This window comes from Strigops habroptila, chromosome 19 (genome assembly GCF_004027225.2).
Source record: "Strigops habroptila isolate Jane chromosome 19, bStrHab1.2.pri, whole genome shotgun sequence".
Taxonomy (NCBI): domain Eukaryota; kingdom Metazoa; phylum Chordata; class Aves; order Psittaciformes; family Psittacidae; genus Strigops; species Strigops habroptila.
Window position 1 is genome coordinate 718,997 of NC_044295.2, and position 21,355 is coordinate 740,351.

General features: G+C 68.7%; 3 protein-coding genes across 5 annotated transcripts; 2 read left to right on the plus strand and 1 right to left on the minus strand.

Moving 5' to 3' along the window:
- The first annotated feature begins 405 nt into the window (after positions 1-405).
- On the plus strand, positions 406-8,396 carry ITGA2B (integrin subunit alpha 2b). The gene is made up of 31 exons (XM_030509041.1): positions 406-421; positions 859-1,063; positions 1,143-1,273; positions 1,357-1,454; positions 1,528-1,693; positions 1,768-1,817; positions 2,106-2,151; positions 2,298-2,426; positions 2,504-2,551; positions 2,645-2,688; positions 2,970-3,029; positions 3,309-3,361; positions 3,490-3,698; positions 3,826-4,008; positions 4,087-4,132; positions 4,225-4,329; positions 4,438-4,493; positions 4,578-4,729; positions 5,097-5,210; positions 5,779-5,849; positions 5,954-6,101; positions 6,290-6,382; positions 6,487-6,566; positions 6,702-6,782; positions 6,850-6,952; positions 7,022-7,174; positions 7,270-7,380; positions 7,468-7,581; positions 7,785-7,892; positions 7,962-8,078; positions 8,196-8,396. Exons 1-31 carry the CDS (start codon positions 406-408, stop codon positions 8,286-8,288), a joined length of 3,183 nt encoding a protein of 1,060 aa, XP_030364901.1. The 3' UTR covers positions 8,289-8,396.
- A 601-nt stretch (positions 8,397-8,997) lies between these two features.
- On the plus strand, positions 8,998-16,679 carry FAM171A2 (family with sequence similarity 171 member A2). Of its 3 annotated transcripts, XM_030508891.1 has the most exons (9): positions 8,998-9,207; positions 11,634-11,861; positions 12,886-12,978; positions 13,057-13,215; positions 13,297-13,473; positions 13,604-13,720; positions 13,876-14,002; positions 14,704-15,972; positions 16,396-16,679. In XM_030508891.1, the coding sequence occupies exons 1-9, from the start codon at positions 9,108-9,110 to the stop codon at positions 16,448-16,450; spliced, it is 2,325 nt and encodes a 774-aa protein (XP_030364751.1). In that variant the 5' UTR covers positions 8,998-9,107; the 3' UTR covers positions 16,451-16,679. The 3 variants fall into 3 exon arrangements, with proteins under 3 accessions (XP_030364751.1, XP_030364752.1, XP_030364750.1); XM_030508890.1 differs by lacking the exon at positions 8,998-9,207 and having other exon boundaries at positions 11,112-11,861; XM_030508892.1 differs by lacking the exons at positions 8,998-9,207; positions 16,396-16,679 and having other exon boundaries at positions 11,111-11,861; positions 14,704-15,976.
- GRN (granulin precursor) lies at positions 16,660-21,050 on the minus strand. The gene is made up of 12 exons (XM_030509043.1): positions 20,962-21,050; positions 20,104-20,201; positions 19,949-20,026; positions 19,775-19,859; positions 19,572-19,675; positions 19,346-19,487; positions 19,158-19,264; positions 18,459-18,576; positions 18,284-18,381; positions 17,604-17,831; positions 16,985-17,248; positions 16,660-16,914 (listed from the first exon to the last, which is right to left on the minus strand). The coding sequence occupies exons 2-12, from the start codon at positions 20,185-20,187 to the stop codon at positions 16,660-16,662; spliced, it is 1,563 nt and encodes a 520-aa protein (XP_030364903.1). The 5' UTR covers positions 20,188-20,201; positions 20,962-21,050.
- Positions 21,051-21,355: the final 305 nt, after the last annotated feature.

Genomic DNA, 21,355 nt, shown 5'->3' on the forward strand with positions numbered 1-21,355 from the left:
TCCCCTTGGCCTGTCCCTACAGGCCCTTGCCCAAAGCCCCTCTCCAGGTTTCCTGGAGCCCCTTTAGGCACTGGAGCTGCTCTAAGGTGTCCCCTTCAGGAGCCTTCTCTTCTCCAGGCTGCCCCAGCCCAGCTCTCTCAGCCTGGCTCCAGAGCAGAGCTGCTCCAGCCCTCGCAGCAGCTCCGGGGCCTCCTCTGGACCTGCTCCAGGCCTGACCTGGCATGTGGGCACCTTTCCCTGCACCAAGGACAAGGAGCCCTCTTGTTGGCCTGGCTGCGGCTGTCCCCAGCCCTGGCACTCATCCCCTGCCTGGCCCCTTTCCCAGCGAGGCGCTGGGCTACCCGGCCCTGCTCTTCTCCACTGAGGGGGTTTTGGGGTGCCCCTGACCTGGGCAGCTCGGTGGCGATGCCCAATGCTGGTGGTGTGAGAGGGGGGAACCCCTGACTGTTCCCTTTGCTGCAGAGGGGACCTTGGGGACAGCGGGTGGGGCCACTGCACCCTGCAGGCATCCCTGCAGGCATCCCTGCTCCCCACCGCATTTCCTCTGGCTGGGTCTGCACCCCAAGATACGTGTCCCACAGCATGGGTTGGGGGGTGGGCTCAGCCCCGGCCTCCGGTGGAGGGAGGGTGGTGGATGCAGCTTTGTGCCGCTTCCACCATGGCCGTGTCCCCCCACCCCTCCCCGTGTCCCCTGTGTCACTGCCACCCCCCGCTCTGCTCCGCCACCTCCATCCACCGGCCAGAAGCAGCGTGTCCCCCCCCGTGCCCCTCGGGCAGCAGCGGTTGTGTGTGCGGGGGTTCCCCTTCCTGTCCCCCCCGTCCCCGCTGTCCTGTCTCCGGCTGCATCCCCCAGATAAGGAGGGGCCGGGACGGGCTGTGCCGGGGCTGTGGCTGCATTTCGGGAGGCGATGGGTGCTGCCACGCTGCTGCGGGCCCTGCTGCTCCTCGGGGGTCTGCGCTCGGCCCCTGCCCTCAGCCTCCTCCAGGACCCCCCCGCCACGTACGAGGGACCCCCCGGCAGCTATTTCGGCTTCTCCCTGGATTTCCACACGACCCAGGGCAGGTGGGGAGAGCGCGGGGTGCTGGGGCAGGGCACAGCACCGGACCCCCCCGCCCCGACACCCAACCCCTGCCCACCGCAGGCCCAGCGTAGTGGTGGGGGCCCCCCGTGCTAACACCTCCCAGCCCGGCGTGGCTCAGCCCGGCGCCGTCTTCCTCTGCCCCTGGCCCCCCGGCAGGACCCCCTGCGACCCCCTCCCCATCGACACCACGGGTGAGTGGGGGCCATGGGGTGACGGGTGGGCTATGGGGGGGACACCAGCACCCCGGCAAGCTCCCCTTCCCCTGCACCTGCAGGAGACGAGACCGAGACCCAGAGCACGCTGCAGCTCCGCACCTACAAGTCGCACCAGTGGCTGGGGGCATCCGTCGCCAGCTGGGGCGGCAGGCTGGTGGTGGGTACCCGCGGCGGGCGGGGGGTGCCGGCAGCGGGGTGGGCACCCAGCGCGTCCCCGTCCCCGTGGCCAGGCCTGCGCCCCGCTGCAGCACTGGAACGCGTTGGACGGGCAGCACGAGGCGTTCCGCACCCCGACCGGCGCCTGCTTCGTGGGTGCCCCCGGCCTGCTGCGCGTCGCCTGGTACTCGCCCTGCCGCGACCGCCTCATGGCCGGCGCCTACCGGGACAGCTACTACGGTGCGTGGGGCCGGGGGTGCGGGCGGTGGGTGACCCCCACCCATGGGGGGTCTGACCCTGCCCCGTGCCCACAGCCTATGACAAGCGGTACTGCGAGATCGGCTTCAGCGCGGCTGTCACCCAGGTGAGATGGGTGCTGAGGGGCTCGGGATGATCCTGGGGATGCTCAGGGGATGCTCATGGGGATGCAGAGGGTGAGGCCAGGATGGTACCTGGGTGGGGATGCTGGGGTTGGGGTGCTGGAATGGGGATTTTGGGATGGGGATGTTGGAGGGGGGATGCTGGGATGGGGACCTTGGGATGGGGATGTTGGAGGGGGGATGCTGGGGGGAAGATTTTGAGGGGGAGATGCTGGGGTGGGTGATGCTGTGGGGTGCCCCAGGGTGGCTGCTGACACCAGCTCCTCCTGCAGGACGGGACACTGGTGCTGGGTGCCCCCGGCGGGTACTACTTCGTGGGTAAGTCCTGCCTTTGGGTGGGCACAGCAGGATGAGGGCACCCAGGATGGGGCACCCCAGTAGGTGCCATCCGCAGCAGCACTGGGAGCCCGGGGCTGGTGCCAGTGGGTGCCCCATTAACGCTGGTGCCACCCCATGTCCCGCAGGGCTCCTGTACTCAGTGGGGATTGACGCCATCCTTACCCGCTTCCATGGCAAGTCCCTGCTGTGGCCAGAGCGCCCGGGACGCCCCACGGAGGAGCCGGTGTCCTCGGACTATGAGGATGGGTACCGGGGTGAGCAGTGGGCATGGGGCAGCGCCACAGCCCAGGAGCTGGGACACTGGGGGTCACTGGGGCCCATCTCCCTGCAGGGTACTCAGTGGCTGTGGGCGAGTTTGATGGCAATCCCAAAACCAAAGGTAAGGCTGGGGTGGGGGGGACACACGGGCCCTTGACACCCTCCGAGCCCACCCCAGTGCCATGGGGGGCACTCAGAGCTCTATTCCCCGCAGAGTACGTGGTGGGAGTCCCCAACAAGAGCAACACAAGGGGCGAGGTGAGTGGGACCGGATGCTGGGTGCCCAGCGGGGGGGACACCACTATGGCCATGCCCAAAGAAGTGGTAAATGCCCCATCCCTGGCAGTGCTCAAGGCCAGGTTGGACACAGGGGCGTGGAGCAACCTGCTCTAGTGGAAGGTGTCCCTGCCCGTGGCAGGGGGTTGGAACTGGAGGAGCCTTAAGGTCCCTTCCAACACAAACCACTCTGTGGTTCTATGGTTCTATGCACGCCATGTGCCCCCCGTGATGGGGCCAGGTCCTGATGCTGCTCTGGGCAGGTGGAGATCTTCAGTGTGGGGGTGACCCTGCGCTGGCTGCGGGGCATCGCCAGCGAGCAGGTACCCATCACCCTGCACCCATCCCACAGCCCAGCACCTGCCCCGCTGCCCTGACAACCCCAGCACCCTGTCCCCAGTGCCCCAAGTCTTACACCACTGCCCCCTACCAGCACCCCATGGCTCCCTGCTGCTCACTGCCATCCTGCCCGGTCACCCCATGGCACCCCAGCACCCCCAGCACCCTAATTCCCCCATCCCATCACACAGCACACCCTGCGGTGCCCCTGGCACAACCCCCTGCCCTTCCCCAGTGCCACCCCCCACCCAGACCCTTTCTAGGTGGCATCGTACTTCGGGCACACAGTGGCCGTGGCCGACGTCAATGGGGACGGGTGAGAGCCGGGACTGTCCCCCCCTCCATGGTGGCACCCATGGGTGCTGCCCCTGCCTGGCACGCCACCGGGGTGCCACCAGACCCCAAACCTGTGCCCCCTCCCCCTGACCCTTGCACTGGGTGCAGGCAGGACGACGTGCTGGTGGGTGCCCCGCTGTTCATGGCGCGGCGCCCCGACGGGCAGCGCAGCGAGCTGGGGCGCCTCTACCTGTACCTGGGGGAGCTGCGGCGGCCCCTCGCCCGGCCCCCCCAGACCCTGACGGGCACCCACCCCTACGGCCGCTTCGCTGCCGCCATCGCCAGCCTCGGGGACCAGGACAAGGACGGCTACGGCGGTAACGGCACCCGACACAGGGCTGGGATGGGGGGAGCTGCACCAGGGGACCCCCGCGGTGCCTGGTCTAAAGCAGTGGGGAAACTGAGGCAGGAGCCTTGGGGTGCTCATGGCCTCTGTGTCCCCAGACGTGGCCGTGGGTGCCCCGTTCGGCGGTGACGATGGCAGCGGGCAGGTCTTCATCTTCCGCGGGCAGAGCGAGGGGCTGGAGCCGGTGCCCTCCCAGCGCCTCGACAGCCCCTTCCCCGGCCCGGCCGCCTTCGGCTTCTCCCTGCGCGGGGCCACCGACCTCGATGGCAACGGCTACCCGGGTATGTCCCCAGCGCCGTGACACCCGCTGCCACCCCCTGCCACCCGCCCTGTGACCGACCCCCTGCTCGTTCCCACAGATCTGCTGGTGGGCGCTTATGGGGCAGCCAAAGTGGCCGTGTACCAGTGAGTGTCCATCGCGCTGGCCCCGGTGCTGGCGCAGCCCAAGGGGGACACTGCCCGGTCCCCAGCACCTCAGCTCTGTCCCCGTGTCCCAGGGGACAGCCCGTGTTGGTGGCCAGGACCCAGCTGAGTGTCCCTGATGGGCTGAACCCCGAGGTCCTGGAGTGTGTCCTGCCCGGCTCCAGCACCCGTGTCAGCTGGTGAGCCATGCGGTGGGGACACCCCCGTGGGCACACCGCCGCTGTGGGGACATGGCCCCGGGGATGGCGGCAGGTCCCTGACCACCCCTGGGTGCTGTCCCCTCGCAGCTTCGCCGTGGTGCTGTGTGTCAGCGTGACGAGCCAGCACACCCCGCAGAGCATCCGTGAGTGCCGGCGTCACCCGGGGGGGACAAGGGGCACCGCTGGGGTGTCACCGGTGCCACGTCCCCCCCTGCCCGCTCTGCCAGGCCTCGAGGCCGAGCTGCAGCTGGATCGGCTCAAGCCCAGGCTGTCCCGGAGGGTGCTGCTGCTGCAGGGCCACCAGGCGTCCTGGCACGGGGAGCTGGAGCTGGACACGGGGACACCCCCAGCGTGCCGCAACCTCACCGCGTACCTGCGGGTACGGGGACGGCACCAGCGCGGGCTGGCGCTGGGGGGGGACGGGGACATCCCCAGCGCAAGGATAGGGATGGAGACAGGAGCGGTCCCAGCTGGGATGGGGACAAGGGTGTGAACATGAGCATTCCCAGACAGGATGGGGACAGGAATGCGGGCAGTGGTGTCCCCAGCTTGGATGGGGACAGGGATGGAGACGGCTGTGCCACCTCCTGGGATGGGGACAGGGATGTGGACAGGAGGATCTCCAGGCGGGATGGGGACAGGAATGGGACAGGGATGGGGACAGCGGTGTCCCCAGACTGAGCGGGTGGGGGTCCCGGGGCGGGAGGGCTTTGGGTGCTCACTGAGGTGTCAATGGGTGCCCCCAGGACGAAGCCGACTTCAAGGACAAGCTGAGCCCAGTGGCGCTGAGCCTGAGCCTGGCGCTGCCCGAGGGGGCCCCGGGGGTGGTGCTCTATGGGGACACCCTGGTGCAGGCACAGGTAGGGGGGACACGGCTGAGCCACGGGGTGGGCATGTCCCCATGCTCCAGCCCCCAGCCTGTCCCTAACCCCTCCCTGGGTCACAGCCCCTGACCTCCCCACTGTCCCCAGAGCTTCTGTGATTTGTCCCCATGGCCCCCCCGCTGTCCTCAGTCCCTCCTCCAGTCCCCCCCCACTGTTCCCAACCCCTCCCTGGCACAGCCCTCTGTGCTCACCCTGCTGTCCCCAATCTCTCCCCGGGGTGTCCCCTCTGTCTCTGCTCCCTCCTTGCGGTATCACCCAGTGTCCTCCCTTGACCCCAGTCCCTCTCCAGGATGTCCCCTCTGTACTCCCCACTGTCCCCAGTCACACACACCCCCCAGGCTGTCCCCTCTCTACCCTCCACCATCCCCAATCCCTCCCCAGGATGTCCCCCCTGTCCCTGCTCCTTCCTTGGGGTGTCACCCAGTATCCCTTGCTGTTCCCAGCACAGTCCCCATGTCCCTGGGATGCCTTCTTTGTACTCTCCACTGTCTCCAGTGAGTCCCCATCCCGCGCCCCCGCACTGCCCCCCTATCCCCCTCCCCAGACCCACATCATCCTGGAGGACTGTGGCGAGGACAACCTCTGCATCCCCGACCTCCTCCTGGCCGCTGACACGTGAGCATTGGGGCGGGCGGGGGGGGTGAGCGGCGCCACCCTGGGGTGCGCAGCCCTGTCCCCATCTATGTCCCCATCTATGTCCCCATCTGTGTCCCCCCCAGGCCCAGCCGGCGCCTGCTCATCGGGGCCGAGGCCATGCTGCTGCTGCGCGCCAACGCCAGCAACAGGGGCGAAGGCGCCTTCGAGGCCGAGCTGCGGGTGCTGCTGCCCCCCGGCACCCACTACCAGGCGGCCCGGAGCAGCATCCCGGTGGGTGCCAGGGGGGTGTCTCGGGGTGGGGGGCTCACACACTGCCATGGGTGGCCACCACTTTCATGTGGGTGCCCCATGGTGATGAGTACCCAGGGTGGGCCCCTTGGACTGTGTGTGTCCCCAGGCTGGTTGGTGCATGGTGGGGGGGTCTGTGAGTGTCATCTCCCCATGTCCCCACCCCACAGGGGCAGGAGAAGCTGAGCTGCAATCCCAGGAAGGAGAATGGGACCCACGTGGTGCTCTGCGAGTTGGGCAACCCCATGAAAGCGGGTGCCCAGGTAAGGAGCTGTGGGGTCACCCCCACCGGGACCATCACCCCAGCATCGGGGCTGGGCATGGCCGGTGGTACGGGGACACCAACCCACCACCTTGCTGCCTGCAGATCACTGTGGACATGGAGCTGAGCGTGTCCGGGCTGGAGGACATGGGTGATGCCATCACCTTCCAGCTGCAGCTGCGGAGGTGACACCATGATGACACCCTGTCCCCTTGTCCTCCTCTCCCCTGCCCACTGTTAGGACCCTGCCACCTATGACTTGGTGGCCTCAGCGTGTCCCCAAGCTCAGGTCCATCCCTCACCCCACTGTATCCCTGCAGCAAGAACAGCCCCAGCACCACCAACACGTCGGTGACGGTGACGGTGCCCGTGGAGGCGCAGGCAGAGATGGAGCTGCGAGGGTGAGGGTTGGGGGGACATGGTGGGCTGGGAGGTGACAGAGGGACACTGACCCCCTTCTCCTGCCAGCAACTCCCTGCCGGCCACCACGGTGCTGCCCGTGAGCTGGCGCCGGACGGAGGGCAGCCGGCGGCTTGAGGACCATGGCATCAAGGTGGAGCACATCTACCAGGTGGGTGCTGCACCCATGGGTGCCGGGGGCCTGCCCCCTCCCCAGTGCCACCTCACTGTCCTCCCGCAGCTCCACAACAAGGGTCCCAGCACTGTCAGCGGGGTCACCCTGCACCTCACCATCCCCAGCCGGCTGGGGGGCCGCATCCTGCTTTACCTGCTGGAGCTGGGCACCGAGGGGGGCATGAACTGCACCGACCCTCCTGGCCTCAACACCGAGCAGGTAGGATGGACCCGGGGTGGGGACCGGCGCCCCCCGGTGGGTGCCGGGTGGGTGTCAAGGTGGGGGGTGTCCGTGTCCCCTTTATGTCCTTCCAGCTGGAGATCCCCCATCCCACAGGCGCAGCACCCCGGAACGGCTCCCACCAGCGGGAGCGCCGGGACCTGGAGCATCCGCCGGGAGTGGGGCTGGAGAAGCCCATCCCCGTGGTGAGCGGGTGCTGCCGGCCCAGGATGGGTGCTGGGGGTGGATGGCACTGGGGTGGGGGTCAGGGTGACACCCGCCATGTCCCATAGGACTGCGGCAATGCCACGTGCGTGGACATCGCCTGCAGGGTGCCCAGCCTGGCCAAGGACCAGCGGGCGCTAGTGAGCGTCCATGCGCTGCTCTGGATGGACACTCTGCAGCAGGTATTGTCCCCAGCAGGGGACAGGGGGTGGCCCTATGTCCATAGGGTGTCCCCACCATGTCCCCTCCTGCACCATGGGCCCCGAGGATCTGCAGAGAGCAGCCCTGGGGATGTTTGGTGCAGGGTTGTGGGTGTCCCATTGGCTGCCAGCACCCCTGTGCCATGTCCCCATGTGTCCCCCATGTGTCCCATGTCTGCCCCCAGCGGGAGCACCTCCTGAAGCAGTTCCTCATCCAGTCGCAAGCTTGGTTCAACACTTCGGCCATGCCCTACCGTGTCCAGCCCCGCGTCCTGCCCGCCGGGGAGGCCATGGTAGGGTTGGCACAGGGGGCACAGGGACAGGCTGAGGTGGCAGCGGTGTCACCCCCTGTCCCTCTGCAGGCTGTCACCAAGGTGGTGCGCGCCAGCACTGAGGGGACGGTGCCGGTGTCATGGGTGGTGCTGGGGGTGCTCGCTGGGCTCCTGCTCCTCACCCTCCTCATCGTCCTCATGTGGAAGGTGAGTGGGCAGTGGGGGACAGTGGTGACACCCTACCATGGCGGGGGGAGGTCCCCCGAGGGTGACACTGGGGGTCCCAGGGGTGACACTGTGGCTGTCACCGTGTCCCTCTTCCAGATGGGTTTCTTCAAGAGGACGCGGCCACCAGCTGAGGACACGCAGGAGCTGGCACCTGGCGATGCCGAGGAGCCGGGGGGTGCCCAGGACTAGTGGAGTACCCCGGGACCCCCCTTCCTCCCTGTCCCCAGCACCCCGAGGTGTCCCTGGGGCCCAACACCCCCCCTCTGTCCCCAGACAATAAATCTCTGCCTGGCACCATGGGGCTTCCCGTGGGGTGCTCTGGGGGTGCCCCAGGAGCTGGACTGGGAGGGGACAGGACACAGATAGGGGTGCACAGGGGCGGGGGGAGGGTGTGATTCGGGACCCCCATGGGCCTTGTGGAGTGCTCCTGTGAGCCTGCACAGACCTGGTGGGGGGTGCTGGGAGGCAATGGGGTGGGAGAGGCTGGTAGCAGGTGGGTGCCGGGGCTGGGGGTGAAGGGGAGTGTTGTGGGGCCAGGGCCGGTACCGGGGTCAACCTCGGTGGGGCCGTTGCGGTACCGAGTCCCGGTCCCGGGGCTCGGGACGGTGCCGCGGTCAGTCCCGGGATGCCGGTGTCTCTCCCGGGGTCAGTCCCGGGATGCCGGCGCCGGGGTCATTCCCGCGTTGCCGGTGCCTGGATCATTCCCGCGTTGCCGGTGCCTCTCCCGGGGTCATTCCCGCGATGCCGGTGCCGGTGCCGGGGTCAGTCCCGGGATGTCGGTGCCTCTCTCGGGATCATTCCCGCGATGCCGGTGCCGGTGCAGGGGGCCGATCCCGGGGGTGTTGCCGGGGGTCCGGGGCGGTGCCGGGGGCGGTGCCGGTACCGGGGCTGCGGCCGTGCCCGGCGGCTCCGGCAGGTGGAGCCCGGTCCCCGCGGCGGCGGCGGCGGCGGGCGGAGCGGGCCGGGCCGGGCGGGCCGGGCATGGCGGGGTAACGGCGCGGAGCGACCATGCGGCCCCGCCGCCTCCTGCCGCCGCTGCCGGTGCTGCTGCTGCTGGTGGCCGCGGGCGGGCGGCGGGCGCGGGGCGCGGCGGAGCCGGGAGCGCACGGTGAGAGCGGCCTTTGTGTGCGGCGGCCCCGGCCCCCCCGCCCCATCCCTGCCCGCCCGGCCCCCCCGGCCCCCCCCGCTGTCCGTCCGTCTGTCCCTCTGTCTGTCTGCCCCCCCCCGCTGTCGGCCCGGTTCCAGCCACCGGCATATGGGGGGCTCGGGAGGAACTGGGGTGCAGGAGGAGGTGTGTGTGGGGGTGTTGGGCAGTGCCAGGCGTGGAGATGGGGAGAGGGGGCTCGTGGATGGAGACTGGGGGTGCAGGAGGGTCGGGGGGTCCCAGGTGATGGGGTGCGTGATGGTGTGGGGGGGGTCGTGGGCAGAGATTATGGGTGCGGAAGGGTGGGTGGGGGGTCCCTGAGCAGTGCCAGGGGTGCAACAGGGTGTGGGGGGGTCTCAGACCATGGGGTGCATGATGGTGGGCGGACGGGGCATGGACAGAGATTAGGGGTGCGTGATGGTGGGTGGGGGTCCTGCGCAGAGCTTGGGGGTGCAGGAGATTGGGTGGGGGTCCAGGTGATGGGGTGCATGATAGTGGGTGGGGGTGTGGGCAGGGCTTGGGGTGCAGGATGGGGGGGGGGTCATGATCAGCGCCCGGAGGTGCAGGGTAGGGGGGGGGGCAGGGTGTGGGTGTCACCCTGTTGCAGGGTGGGCCTTGGGGTGCAGCACCCCTCTTTGGGGTCCCTGTGGCTCCCTGTGACCCCCACCTGCACCCCAAACCCTCCTCGAGGTGTGCCGGGAGGTGAGGGGGGGTCAGTGGGGTGAGGGGGCACGGCCACAGCCCCATCCTGGTGGTGCTGGCTCAGCGCTCCGGTGGCATCACCCATCCCTATGGGGTGGCCTCGGTGTCAGGGTGCAGGGCCGGATCCCTGGCACCCTCCCGCCCCCATCATGGCACTGTGGGGTCATACTGGGAGGTGCTGGGGGGCCAGCGTGCCCTGTGGTGGCTGTGCCACCCTCTGGGGTCCCCTTGGCAATGGTGGGGGGGTTGTGCGCATGGGGACAGAGAGTAGAGAGGGGGGAGGCTGTGCCCGTGCCCCCCATGCTCCGGGGGGGTGGCCGTTGGTGCCGGCTGTCTCCGGGCAGCTGCGAGTGGCCGCATGTGGCCATGGGGACATTCCTGCCCCCCGGCTGTCCCTGCTATGTGTGGGGACACCCCCCCATGTCCAACCCCCCCCAGCGCATCGCCAAAGCAGCTGCTGCAAATTCCACCCCTCGCCCATCACCACATCTGGGCAACATCTGGGCTGGGGGGTGGGGTGGGGCAGGATAGGGAGGGGTTTGCCCAGTGGTGTGGAGGGGCTTGGGGGTGCAGGATGCTGCTGGGGGGACACGGGGTCCCGGAAGCGCCCGGGGCCATGGGATGAAGGAGGTCGTTGCCAGGGTGACGGCACCGGAGCCGGGCCGGATGCCAGGGATGTGCCGGGATCATGCGCAGGATGGTGCCAGCACGGGGGGGGGCTGGGGGCACAGGGGGGTGCGGGGTCCCCCCCAGCAGTGCCCTCCCCCCTGCCCTGCACCGGGCATTGTGCTGGGGACCCAGCCCTGCGGCCCAATGGGGTAGAGCCCCCCCTGAATTTGTGACATGTGTGACTTGCACCCTGGGAGGGGGGGGGAATGGGCCTGGGTGGCCTCTGGTGGGGGGGGGGGTGGAACACGACTGGGTGCACCCACTTGTGGGTACAACAGTGACCCCCATCCACCCACTTCAAGGGGGTCACAGGGTGGGCACAGAGAGGGGCTCAGGGGTGGTGCCCACAAGGATGGTGACACAAACCTGCCAGTGAGAGACCTGCTGCCTGCTGGGGTGGCACCAGTGACCCCACTGGGGTAGTGGCCATGACCCACCAGGATGAGTCCCACTATTCTGCTGATGCAGGTCCTGCCACCCTGGTGGGTCATGGCCATCATCCCAGGAGGGTGGTGGGACCCATATCAGCAGAATAGTGGGACCCATCTCTGTTGAGATAGGTCCCACCTCCCTGCCAGGGTGGTGCCCATGACCCACTAAGGTCATGGCCATGACTTGCTGGGATGAGTCCCACCATTCTGCTGGGAATGGGTCCTGCCACCTGCTGGCATGGTGCCCATGACCCATGAAGATGGGTCCCACAATTCTGAGCCCTACCACGCTGCTGGAATGGTGCCCATCTCACACACCAGCGTGGCGGCCACCACCCACTGGGATGGGTCCTACCACCCTTCCAGGATGGCACCCATGACCCACCAGGATGGGTCCCACCACCCTGCTGCGATAATGTCCGTGACCCACCAAGGTGATGGCCATGGTCCAGCATGATGGGTCCCACCATTGCACTAGTAATGGGTGCTACCATGTGCTGGGACGATGGCCATGGCCCAGCAGGACGAGTGGTGGGGCAGTGCCATGCTCTGGGGTGCCCCATGCCCACACGTGCCCGTGTCCCGCAGAGGTGGTGCTGCGGGTGCAGGTGTACGAGAGCGGGACGCTGGCGCCGCTGGCTCAGGCCGCGCTGGAGGTGCTGAGCAACCGCAGCTCGCTGGCGGCCGGTGCCACCGACCGCGAGGGCAGCGCCGCGCTGCCCGTGTCCTACCGCCTGGGCTCCTGGCTGCTGGTCACCGCCGCCCGCCGTGGCCACGTCACCGCCTCCGTGCCCTGGCGCGTCCACAAGCTGCCGCGTGAGTGCCCGCGGCCTCGTGCGGGTCCCCAGTGCGGGGGGGGGGGGCTGGGGGGTTATGGGGATCCTGGCTCTTCAATGGGGGGCTGAGAACACTCATGGGGGACCCCAACTCTCTAATGGGGGGCTGAGAAACCTCGTGGGGGACCCAGCTCTTTAATGGGGGGCTGAAAACACTCATGGGGGACCCTAACTCTTTAGTGGGGGACTCTGGGCCCTTATCGGGGGACACAATCTATTACTGGAGCGGACTCTGAACCCTTATGGGCGACCCCAATGCTTTACTGGGGGATGCCGATGCCTCTCTGGGTGGCTCATATGGAGAAGCCTCAGTTCCTTCCTGGGGATCCCAGTTCTTCCCTGGTCCATTAATGAGGACCCCAAAGGGATTTTGGGATAAGGGGTCCCTCATGGAGGGGTGTTTGGGGGGGTTCTGGCCCCTTTGGGAGGGGGTGGCCATGTCCTGGTGCCCCCAAAGCGTCCCTATGCCGAGGCTGGGCTGGGTTCCAGCCCTTGTCCCCAGGGCCAGCGTAGGGAGGGAAGAGCACGGGGTGGCATCGATGGGGTCACCTTGCTGGGGCGGGACACGTGGGAGCGCTCATGGGGGAGCAGGGATGGGGTGCAGAGGGATGGGGGTGCAGGGATGGGGTGCACAGGGATGGGGGGTGCAGGGATGGGGGTGCACACAGATGGGATGCACAGCGATGGGGTGCACAGCGATGGGGTGCAGGGATGGGGGGTGCAGGGAAGGGGTGCACAGGGATGGCAGGTACAGAGGGACGGGGGGTGCAGGGATGGGGTGCACAGGGTTGGGGGTGCACAGGGACGGGGGGTGCAGGGATGGGGTGCACAGGGACGGGGTGCACAGGGACGGGGGGTGCAGGGATGGGGTGCAGAGGGGTGGGGGTGCAGGGATGGGGTGCACAGGTATGGAGCAGGGAGGAGAAGTGCACAGGGATGGGAGTGCAGGGATGGGGGTTATATGTGGGGTGTTTCTGGGGTCCCCATTACCCCCCTCCTTGCAGTCTACGCCTCCATCAGCCTCTACCTGCTCCCGGAGCGCCCGGCCACCCTCATCCTGTACGAGGACCTGGTGCAGATCCTCCTGGGCTCCCCAGGTGAGTGCTGGCACTGGAGGGACGGGCGATGTCACCCATCACCCCTGGGTGCTGCCACCCACCTTGTGTGTCCCCAAGGTGGCCGTGGGCAGCCGTGGGCGCAGTTCCCGCGCCGGGCAGCGCGCCTGCCCCGCAGCTCTACCTACAGCCAGCTCGGCGCGTCCCTCACCGCAGCCTCGGGTCCTGGCCTGGCCCGCGCCTTCCCGGCCTTCCTGGGGGCTGAGCAGGACAGCAGCGGTACGGGGGGGGACACCGGGGGTTTGGGAGGCAGGGCAGGACCATGAAGTCCTCCCGTATGAGCATCTGTTGTCCCCGCAGCCAATGCCACCTGGCTGGAGCTGGCGCCCGTGGTGGCCCTCAGCGTCCACCTCTACACCGGCAACGGGACCGAGGTGCCGCTGGCCGGCCCCATAGAGCTCTGTGTCCCCTTGGCCGCCGACGCTGCCCCCGTGGTGGCCACCAGCGTGCCAGCCTGGAGGTTCGACCCCAAGAGTGGTGAGTGCTGGCTGAAGGGGCTGGTGGTGGTGGGGTGACACGGTGCTGGATGGGTATAGTGGTGGTGGTGGGGTGATGAGCTTGGGGGGGTCTCAGCCCACTGTGGGGGGGTGGATGTGTCTCCCTGCAGGGCTGTGGGTCCGTAACGGGACGGGGCTGATCCGTAAGGAAGGCCGGCAGCTCTACTGGACCTTCGTCTCCTCCCAGTTGGGATACTGGGCAGCAGCTCTGCCCTCTCCCAGCACAGGTAGGGTGACACCCATGGGTGCCCCCAGCCGTGGTGCTGGGGATGGGCTGTCCTGTGGGGAGGAGGGTTGAGGACACCCATCCATGGGGTGCTGGTGGGTGCAGGCCCTGGGGGGCTCTTGTTGGGGGTGCCCCATGTGTCCCCGCTGTCCCCAGGGCTGGTGGCGATGGCGGCGGGGGTGACGGACATCACCACCTACCACACCATCTTCCTCCTCACCATCCTGGGCGCACTGGCCCTGCTCGTCCTCATCCTCCTCTGCCTCCTCATCTACTACTGCAGGTCAGCACCCCCCGATCCGCACCCCTGGGGTCCCCAACACGAGTTTTGGGGGGAGAGTGGGGCACACACCTGCCTGGCATTCCTGGGTGTCCCATGCATGTCTATGGAGGGGGGGCACAACTCTGCAGCACCCCCTGGGTGCCCTGTAGCTTGCTTTGAGTGGGGGCACAGCCCTCTCTGGCATTCCTGGGTGCCCCATACTTGGCTGTGGGGGGGAGCAACCACCCTGTGGCACCCCTGGGTGCCCTATACCTGGCTATGGGGAAGGGGGGCACCACCCTCTGGGCATCCTATAGCTGGCTTTTTGGGGGGGTGGGTGTGTGTTACGTGTGTGCCACCTCCCAGCACCCGAGTGCTCTAGAGCTGCTTTTGGGAGGGCACACACCACTCCCCAGCACCCCTAGGTGCCCTATAGCTGGCTTTGGGAGGGAGCCACCACCCTGCGGCACCCCTAGATGCCCTATGTAAGGGGGCACAGCCCTCTCTGGCATTCTTGGGTGCCCCATACTTGGCTGTGGTGGGGGAGCAGCCATCCTGTGGCACCCCTGGGTGCCCTATACCTGGCTATAGGGGGGAGCCACCACCCTGTGGCACCCCCCAGGTGCCCTATCCCTGGCTGGAGCCCCCTCCGGCAGGGGACCCCAGCACCCCCTCACTCCCTCCCAGCACCCATGGGGTGACCCTGCCCCGTGTCCCCGCAGGCGGCGGTGCCTGAAGCCGCGGGCACAGCACCGCAAGCTGCCGCTGCCGGGGCCGCTGGACGCGGCGCGCCGGGACCAGGCCACCTCCGTGTCCCAGCTGGACCTGCTGTGCGGCGGCAGCCACCTCGAGACGGCGTCCTCGGGGGGGGACACCGACGTCCCGACCCCCGGCGCGCCCCCCCCGGCCCGCCCGGACTTCTTCCAACCGCCGGGTCCCCCCCCCCAGCTCCGCGCTGGGCCCCGCACTCCCGGCGGGACCCTGGCCCCCCCCCGCCGCCGCCAGCCCCCCGCCCCGGAGGACTACGGGCGCCCCGGGGAAGCCTTCGGCCTCCGGGCTGCCCGCTCGGTGGATGGGCTACAGCCGCCGGATGAGCACCCCCGGGGGACCCCCGCCTTCACCCCCCGGCCCCCCTCGCCCCCCGTGTTCGCCCGTTATGGGGGGCAGCCCTCAGAGCACCCGCTGCCCGACCCTCCCCCTCGCCCGCCCTCCGTGGCCCCCCCCGGTCCCCTCCTCCTCTGTGGGGGTCCGGAGGACGTGTACCGGGGGGTGGTGCCCACCCTCCTCATCCCCGCCCGGTACATGCGCCTGGCCCCTGGAGAACCGGAGGGTCCCACTGAAAATGATGGGGGGCCCGGGTCGACGGGGGTGCCAGCAGCCGCCCCCCCGGCCCCCCCATCCTCTGCGCAAGGGTTTGAGGAAGGGGAGAACTGGGGGGGTGCCCGCGCCCCGCAGCCGGTGAGCGGCTCGGTGGCCATCCCGGTGCTGCTGGACGGGTCGGCGGTGGCGCAGCTCAACGGGGAGCTGCAGGCGCTGGCGGGGCAGCAGTTGTTAGAACTGGGGGGGCCGCCCCCCCCAAGAGCTTGGTTCGTCTCCTTGGACGGCCGCTCCTCGCAGGTCCGACATTCCTACATCGACCTGCAGGGCGGGGAGAGGGGCTCCGGCCCCGCGGGGCCCCCCCCGCGCCTCCCCAGGGCCGTCGGGGCTGCTGTGGGGGGAGAGGACGGAGGGTCCCGGCCGCCCCCCGCCGCGGCCGCCGCCTCCCCCGAGGACAGCTCGTTGGCCCCGCTGCTGGAGGCGGGCGGCGGCGGCGGGGGGCGGCGCGGGGGGGGCAGCGGCCGCAGCAGCGCCAGTGAAGCCCCCCGGGACTCGCTGACCAGCCCCGAGGAGGAGGCGCTGGTGGAGGCGGGCGAGGGGGGGGACGACGGCGGCGACAGGAAAAGCCCCTGGCAGAAGAGGGAGGAGCGGCCGCTCATGGTCTTCAACGTCAAGTGAGTGCTGGGGGGGGGGGACACTGCTGCAGCCGCCCTGCCCTGCCACCGGCGCAGCCCATCACCGTGCCATCCACCGCCATGGCCTCTCACTGCCCCATCCTCCGTGACCCCCACCGGCCTCTCCTGCCACCGTCCTGCCGGACCCTCACGGACCCCCCCATCCCTCTCCCCCCACTTCTGCCCCTGTTCTTTGCCCCCATCCCCTCCCCACTGTACCCTACCCGCTGAGGGGGCAAAGGGACCAGCCCAGGTCACCGTGTCCGATGTACTGGGGACCCCCATGCCACTGGGCTCTGCACATGGGGTCCTGCTGCCCCTGTGCCCCCCCATGGCATTTCCATTCATTCCATGTCTCTTGGGACGTGAGAACTACATGTTCCCCACACCCCCTAAGCCATGTCCCTTCTTGTGTCCCTGCAGGACAGGGGGGGCCAGCAGTGCCCCCCGGGCCACCGGTGCCTCCAAGCTGCCGTAGGAGCTGAGGGGGGGCCCACCCTCCCCCCAAACCTCCCCCCTCCCTCCTTGGCTTTGGATTTTAATCGTGTTTCTAAACGTTTTCTACATGGCGAGGATGAAGAGGGGCCAGCGGGGGCCGGGCGGGCGGTGGGGGGGACATGGGGACCCCCCCCAGGCACTGCCTGCCCCCCTGGCCGGGGAGCTGCTGCCTTAGATGGCATTAATATATTAAAGAGAGATCAACCCCCCCTCGCCTCTGCTTCCTGCCTCAGTTTCCCCCTGCACGGAACCAGGGGAGGGGGTTTGTCCTAGAAACCATTTATTGAGGTGGCGGCACTTGTTCCGGGGGGGGTCTGGGGCCCTCAGAGCAACACCCTGCGGGGTGCGGGCAGGTCCCAGCGCTGGGGGCTGCACCCCCAGCCCCCCCCCGATACAGCGGGACCCCACAGGGCAGCAGTGACGGCCATCGGAGCAGCAGGAGCCCTGTGGAGAGACAGAGGGTGAGGAGGGGGTGATGCTACCCTGACACCCCCCCCCGGGACCCCACACGAACCTGGGTGAAGGGGCAGCAGCCCCAGGAGCCCCCCTGGGCCCGGCAGCACTGGTGCCCGCCGCGGCAGGAGCGGGCAGCATCACAGGGCACCGCGGTGGCGGGGTCGGTGCTGGCAGCGCGCAGGGGGGCAGGCCGGGGGGTGGGTGCCCGGGGGGGTGCTTGCAGCAGTGGGGCGGGGGTCAGGAGCTTCTCGCAGCTCTGGGTGGCCACGTTGCAGGTATAGCCCCAGGGGCAGCAGTGCTGGTGGTCCCTGCAGCACACGGCCTGAGGGGGGCAAAGAGGGGGAGAAGATGGGTCAATGGTGATCCCAGGCATATGGTGGACCCAGGGTGTCCTGGGACCCGGGCGACTCAGGGATGGGGGGCCTGGGACACCCCCCAACCTCCTGTACCTCCCACCCCAGCCCCAGGAACTGTGCTGGACCCCATCCCCAAAGTGCCCACAAACCCCCCATGGAGGGGCACAGTGATGGAGGTGGGGGTGTCCTATGTCCCTGTCCCCCTCCTCCAGCTCTGCTTGTCCCCAAAGGGTCTCACCCCACAAACCCCAAACCCCCCCATTCCACCCCAACCCCTTGTACAGCCTCCCCCTCATTTCCCCCATCCAGACCCCCCCAGACCTGCTCCAGCGGGCAGCACCCCCAGGCCCCCGAGCTGAGCCGGCAGCACGTGCTGCCCTGGGGACAGCTCATCTCATCGTCACACTGCACGTCCCCACCCCGGGCCAGCGCCGGGGTCTTCCGCAGCCAGGGCCGGCGGCCCCCCCCCTGCTGCAGGCAGCTGCCTGCGCTGGGGTCACAGGTATAGCCCTGGGGGCAGCAGTGCACATGGTCGGGGCAGCAGACGGCCTGAGGGGGGAAAAGGGGGGGTTAGAGCCCGGCCTGGCCCCCCCCGGGACCCCCAGGACAAACCGTGCCCCCTCCTGCCTGTTCCTGCCCTCCCTTGTCCCATGTTCCCCCCCAGTCCCAGCCTGGCTCCATCCACTCTTTTGGGTGGGGGGGAATATGGGACCCCCTCATCACTCCTGACCCCCCCAGTGCTGGGCACAGGAAGGTCCCCAAGGATCCCGGTGGCCTCGTGTCCCTTCATCACCTCCCACCACTGGTTGCCCAAACTGGTCCCAGTTGGCTGAGTGGGGGCCCAGCATCACCCCCCCATCCCCATGGGATATTGGGGGTGTAGGAGCCCTCTTTGTCCCTTCTGGGGAACAGGGGACATGAGCCCTCATTGAACCCAGGGGCCAGGGCACATCAGCCTGTCCCAGGGGCACAGGAACACTTTGGGGACAGCCCCCTCGTACTTCCTCCAGCGGGCAGCACCCCCATGCCCCAGAGCTGAGCCGGCAGCACGTGTTCCCATCGGGGCAGCTCGTCTCCTCGTCACACTTCACATCCCGAGCTGGGGACAAGGGGACATTCAGAGCCGGTGTCCCCTCCCCAGGCCGGGGCAGGGCATGGCGGGGGGGGTGCCCTCACCTTTGGGCAGCGATGCCTGGAGGGGTTCCCGGCCCCCCAAGGAGGTGCATGTGGAGCGCTCCAGGTCGCAGGCAGTGCCCTGAGGGCAGCAGTGCTGCCCATCGCTGCAGCACACCGCCTGCAGGGGAGAGCTGCGTCGGTGCCGCTGCACCCCGGCCCCACGGGGACACAGTGGGGCTGGGGACAGGGTGGGCTCAGTGTGGGGTGCACGGCACAGGGTATGGCGTGGGTGCCCAGCACAGGGTGTCTGACACAGGGTGATGGGGACAGGATGCCTGGCATGGGTGTTCAGTGCAGGGTGCCCAACATGGGGTGCTCAGGGCAGGGTGTCTGACACAGGGTTATAAGGACAGTGTGCCTGGGACAGGGTACTCAGCTGTGGGCTGCCTGGCATGGGGTGCTCAGTACAGGGTACCCAACATGGGGTGCTCAGTATGGGCTGCCACTACAGGGTGCTGGTATGGGGCAGCTGGCATGGGGTGCTCAGTGTGGGGTGCTTGAGGCATGCTGCCTGATATGGGGTGCTCAAAACGGGGTTCTCAGTGTGGGTGTCTGGCGTGGGGAACTTGCTATGGGCTGCCCGGTGTGGGCTGCCCAGTGAGGGGTGGGTGGCGTGGGGTGCCTGGCGTGGATGTTTGGTACAGGATACCCAATACGGGGTGCCGAAAATGGAGTGCCCGTCGCGGGGCCGTCACTCACGTTCTGCAGGGGGCAGCAGCCGTACAGCGCCGGGGACATCTGGCAGCAGGTGGCACCGTCGGGACAGGCAGAGCGGCCGTCGGGACACACGACCTGGCGCAGCGTGACTGCGGGGACACACACAGAGTGTCCCCGTGTCCTCCCCCATGGGCACCCCACCACCCGGGGACGGGGGGGACACCCCTTACCTGACACCGGGGGCTGGCGCTTCCAGGCGGGGAAGGTGGTGCCCATGGGGGTGTCACCGGTGGGTGACAGGCAGCGCCCGTGGGCCAGGTCGCAGATGGTGGCATGGGGACAACAGTGCACCTTGTCAGCACAGCACGAGGCCTGCGGGCACCAGACGCTTGTCACAGTGATGACCACACGATGTCCCCCCACCATAATGTCCCCATATTGTCTGCCCCCCCATACCTGGGGCATGGGGCAGCACCCCCAGGCGCCGCTGGCCGTCACGCAGCAGGTAGCATCATCAGGACACTCAGACTGTCCATCGGGACAGGGGACAGCGCGAGGGGCTGCGGAGAGTGGGGATGGGGTGAGGGACCCCCATGTCCCATCCCGTCCACCCCCAGACCCATCTGTGTCTCCCCACCCACATGTGGCCCCCCCCATACCTGGGGATGTGATGCAGGATTTGCCATCGGCGCTGCAGCGGGACCCTCGGGGACAGCAGCGGTGGCCGTTGGCGCAGGGGACGCCCTGGGGAGAAAGAAGGGGGGTGGATGAGGAGGAAAAGCCCCCCCCAAATGGCAGAGTGGAGGAAACTGAGGCACGGTGCACAGACTCACCTCTGACAGCGGGCAGGTGGCTGTGCTGGGGCAGGACGAGCCGTCCCGGCACGTCACCACACTGCTGGCGGGCAGGACCTGGGGACGGGGGGTACATGGGGAGGTTACCCACTGATGGGTCACCCCTGGACCCCCCCCTCACCCTGGGCACTCACCGGGGTGGTGGGACACGGCTGCCCATCGCGGCACCAGGCGCTGGCTCCAGACAGGACCAGCCACAGCAGCAGGAGGGTCCTCATGGCGCTGGTGGCATCTGTGGGTGGCAGAACCCCCCCGGCACAGCTGTGCCTCAGTTTTCCCACTCACAAAGTGGGGGGGGGGGCAGATCTGTGTCCTAGTACCGCCCCCCCCGGGTCCCACTTCCCCTTTCAGCCATATGCTGTAAAAGCCTCAGCTCCCCCCTCCTCACACAGGGCCCCCCCATCCCAGGGTGGCTGCTGCGGTGCCTGGCACCCCAACCACCACCCGCAGCACCCCGATAACATATCCCCATAGCACAGGAAGCCTGCACTATCAGGGAAGGGATGGTAAAGGTGGGCAGCGCCCCGCCCCCGACCAGCACCCATGGGTGCTAATGACTGCTCCCCCCCCCCCCCCAACTCACTTCCACAATCACTTTCACTTCTCTTTCCCGACATGGTTTCCACCCCCCCCCCCCCGCAGCTGTGGGTGCGCGGCCCTGTCACACGTGTCTGAGTCCCACAGACAGGGGTGGCTGCTGCCCACCCCCCCCCCCCCCCCGGCTCCAAACCGGGGGGAAACTGAGGCAGACCCAAGCCCAGAGCCCCCCCTCCGGTACAGGACACGCTGCAGAGGGGGTCATTGGGGGGGGGGGGGGGGAGTGTTACTGGGGGGGGGGTGTTACTGGGGGAGGGTGTCTCTGGGGGGGTGTGTCTCACTGCTCTCAGTGCCCCCCAGTGCCCCCAGTAACCCCAGACCCCCCCATGGCTCCCACTGCCCCCACTGCCCCCACAGCGCCCGTTACTCCCAGTGCCCCCCCAGTGCCCCCGTACCCGGTCCCGGTCCCGATCGCGATCCCGTTCCCAATCCCGGTCCCGATCCCGATCCAGGTGCCAGCCAGCCGCCAAGCCCCACCCTCCGCTCCCCATTGGCTCATCGCTCCACCAACCCCTCTCCTATTGGTCAACTCGTCGAAACGGGGCGGGAAAACCCGCCTGCTCACCCTTACCCCATTCCTCGTCCGCCCCGTCACGTGACAAGGGGTCACATGACCACAGCTCCACTACCACCCCCCCAGTGCAATGAGTTGCTCGGGTCTCAGCCCGGGGGGCACCGACCCCCCCTGCCCGGGGCCGGTCCTGAGCCCCCTAAGCACCCACAGCCTCCCCTGACCCCCCCCGAGCGCTCCGCCCCCCACCAAGGACCCCCCCAAGCACTTGTAACCCC

What these genes read in the sequence shown, in the direction of transcription:
- FAM171A2 (XM_030508890.1), top strand. Translation starts at nt 11,483, where the DNA reads ATGGCCATGGTCCAGCATGATGGGTCCCACCATTGCACTAGTAATGGG. An exon ending in GATCCTCCTGGGCTCCCCAG is followed by an intron (nt 12,979 to 13,056) that starts GTGAGTGCTGGC and finishes TGTGTCCCCAAG; the next exon opens with GTGGCCGTGGGCAGCCGTGG. An exon ending in TCTGCCCTCTCCCAGCACAG is followed by an intron (nt 13,721 to 13,875) that starts GTAGGGTGACAC and finishes CGCTGTCCCCAG; the next exon opens with GGCTGGTGGCGATGGCGGCG.
- GRN (XM_030509043.1), bottom strand. Translation starts at nt 20,187, where the DNA reads ATGAGGACCCTCCTGCTGCTGTGGCTGGTCCTGTCTGGAGCCAGCGCC. An exon ending in ATCCTGCATCACATCCCCAG is followed by an intron (nt 19,676 to 19,774) that starts GTATGGGGGGGG and finishes CACTCTCCGCAG; the next exon opens with CCCCTCGCGCTGTCCCCTGT. An exon ending in GCGCCAGCCCCCGGTGTCAG is followed by an intron (nt 19,265 to 19,345) that starts GTAAGGGGTGTC and finishes GTGTCCCCGCAG; the next exon opens with TCACGCTGCGCCAGGTCGTG.
- ITGA2B (XM_030509041.1), top strand. An exon ending in CTCCTCCTGGCCGCTGACAC is followed by an intron (nt 5,850 to 5,953) that starts GTGAGCATTGGG and finishes TGTCCCCCCCAG; the next exon opens with GCCCAGCCGGCGCCTGCTCA. An exon ending in TCATCGTCCTCATGTGGAAG is followed by an intron (nt 8,079 to 8,195) that starts GTGAGTGGGCAG and finishes TCCCTCTTCCAG; the next exon opens with ATGGGTTTCTTCAAGAGGAC.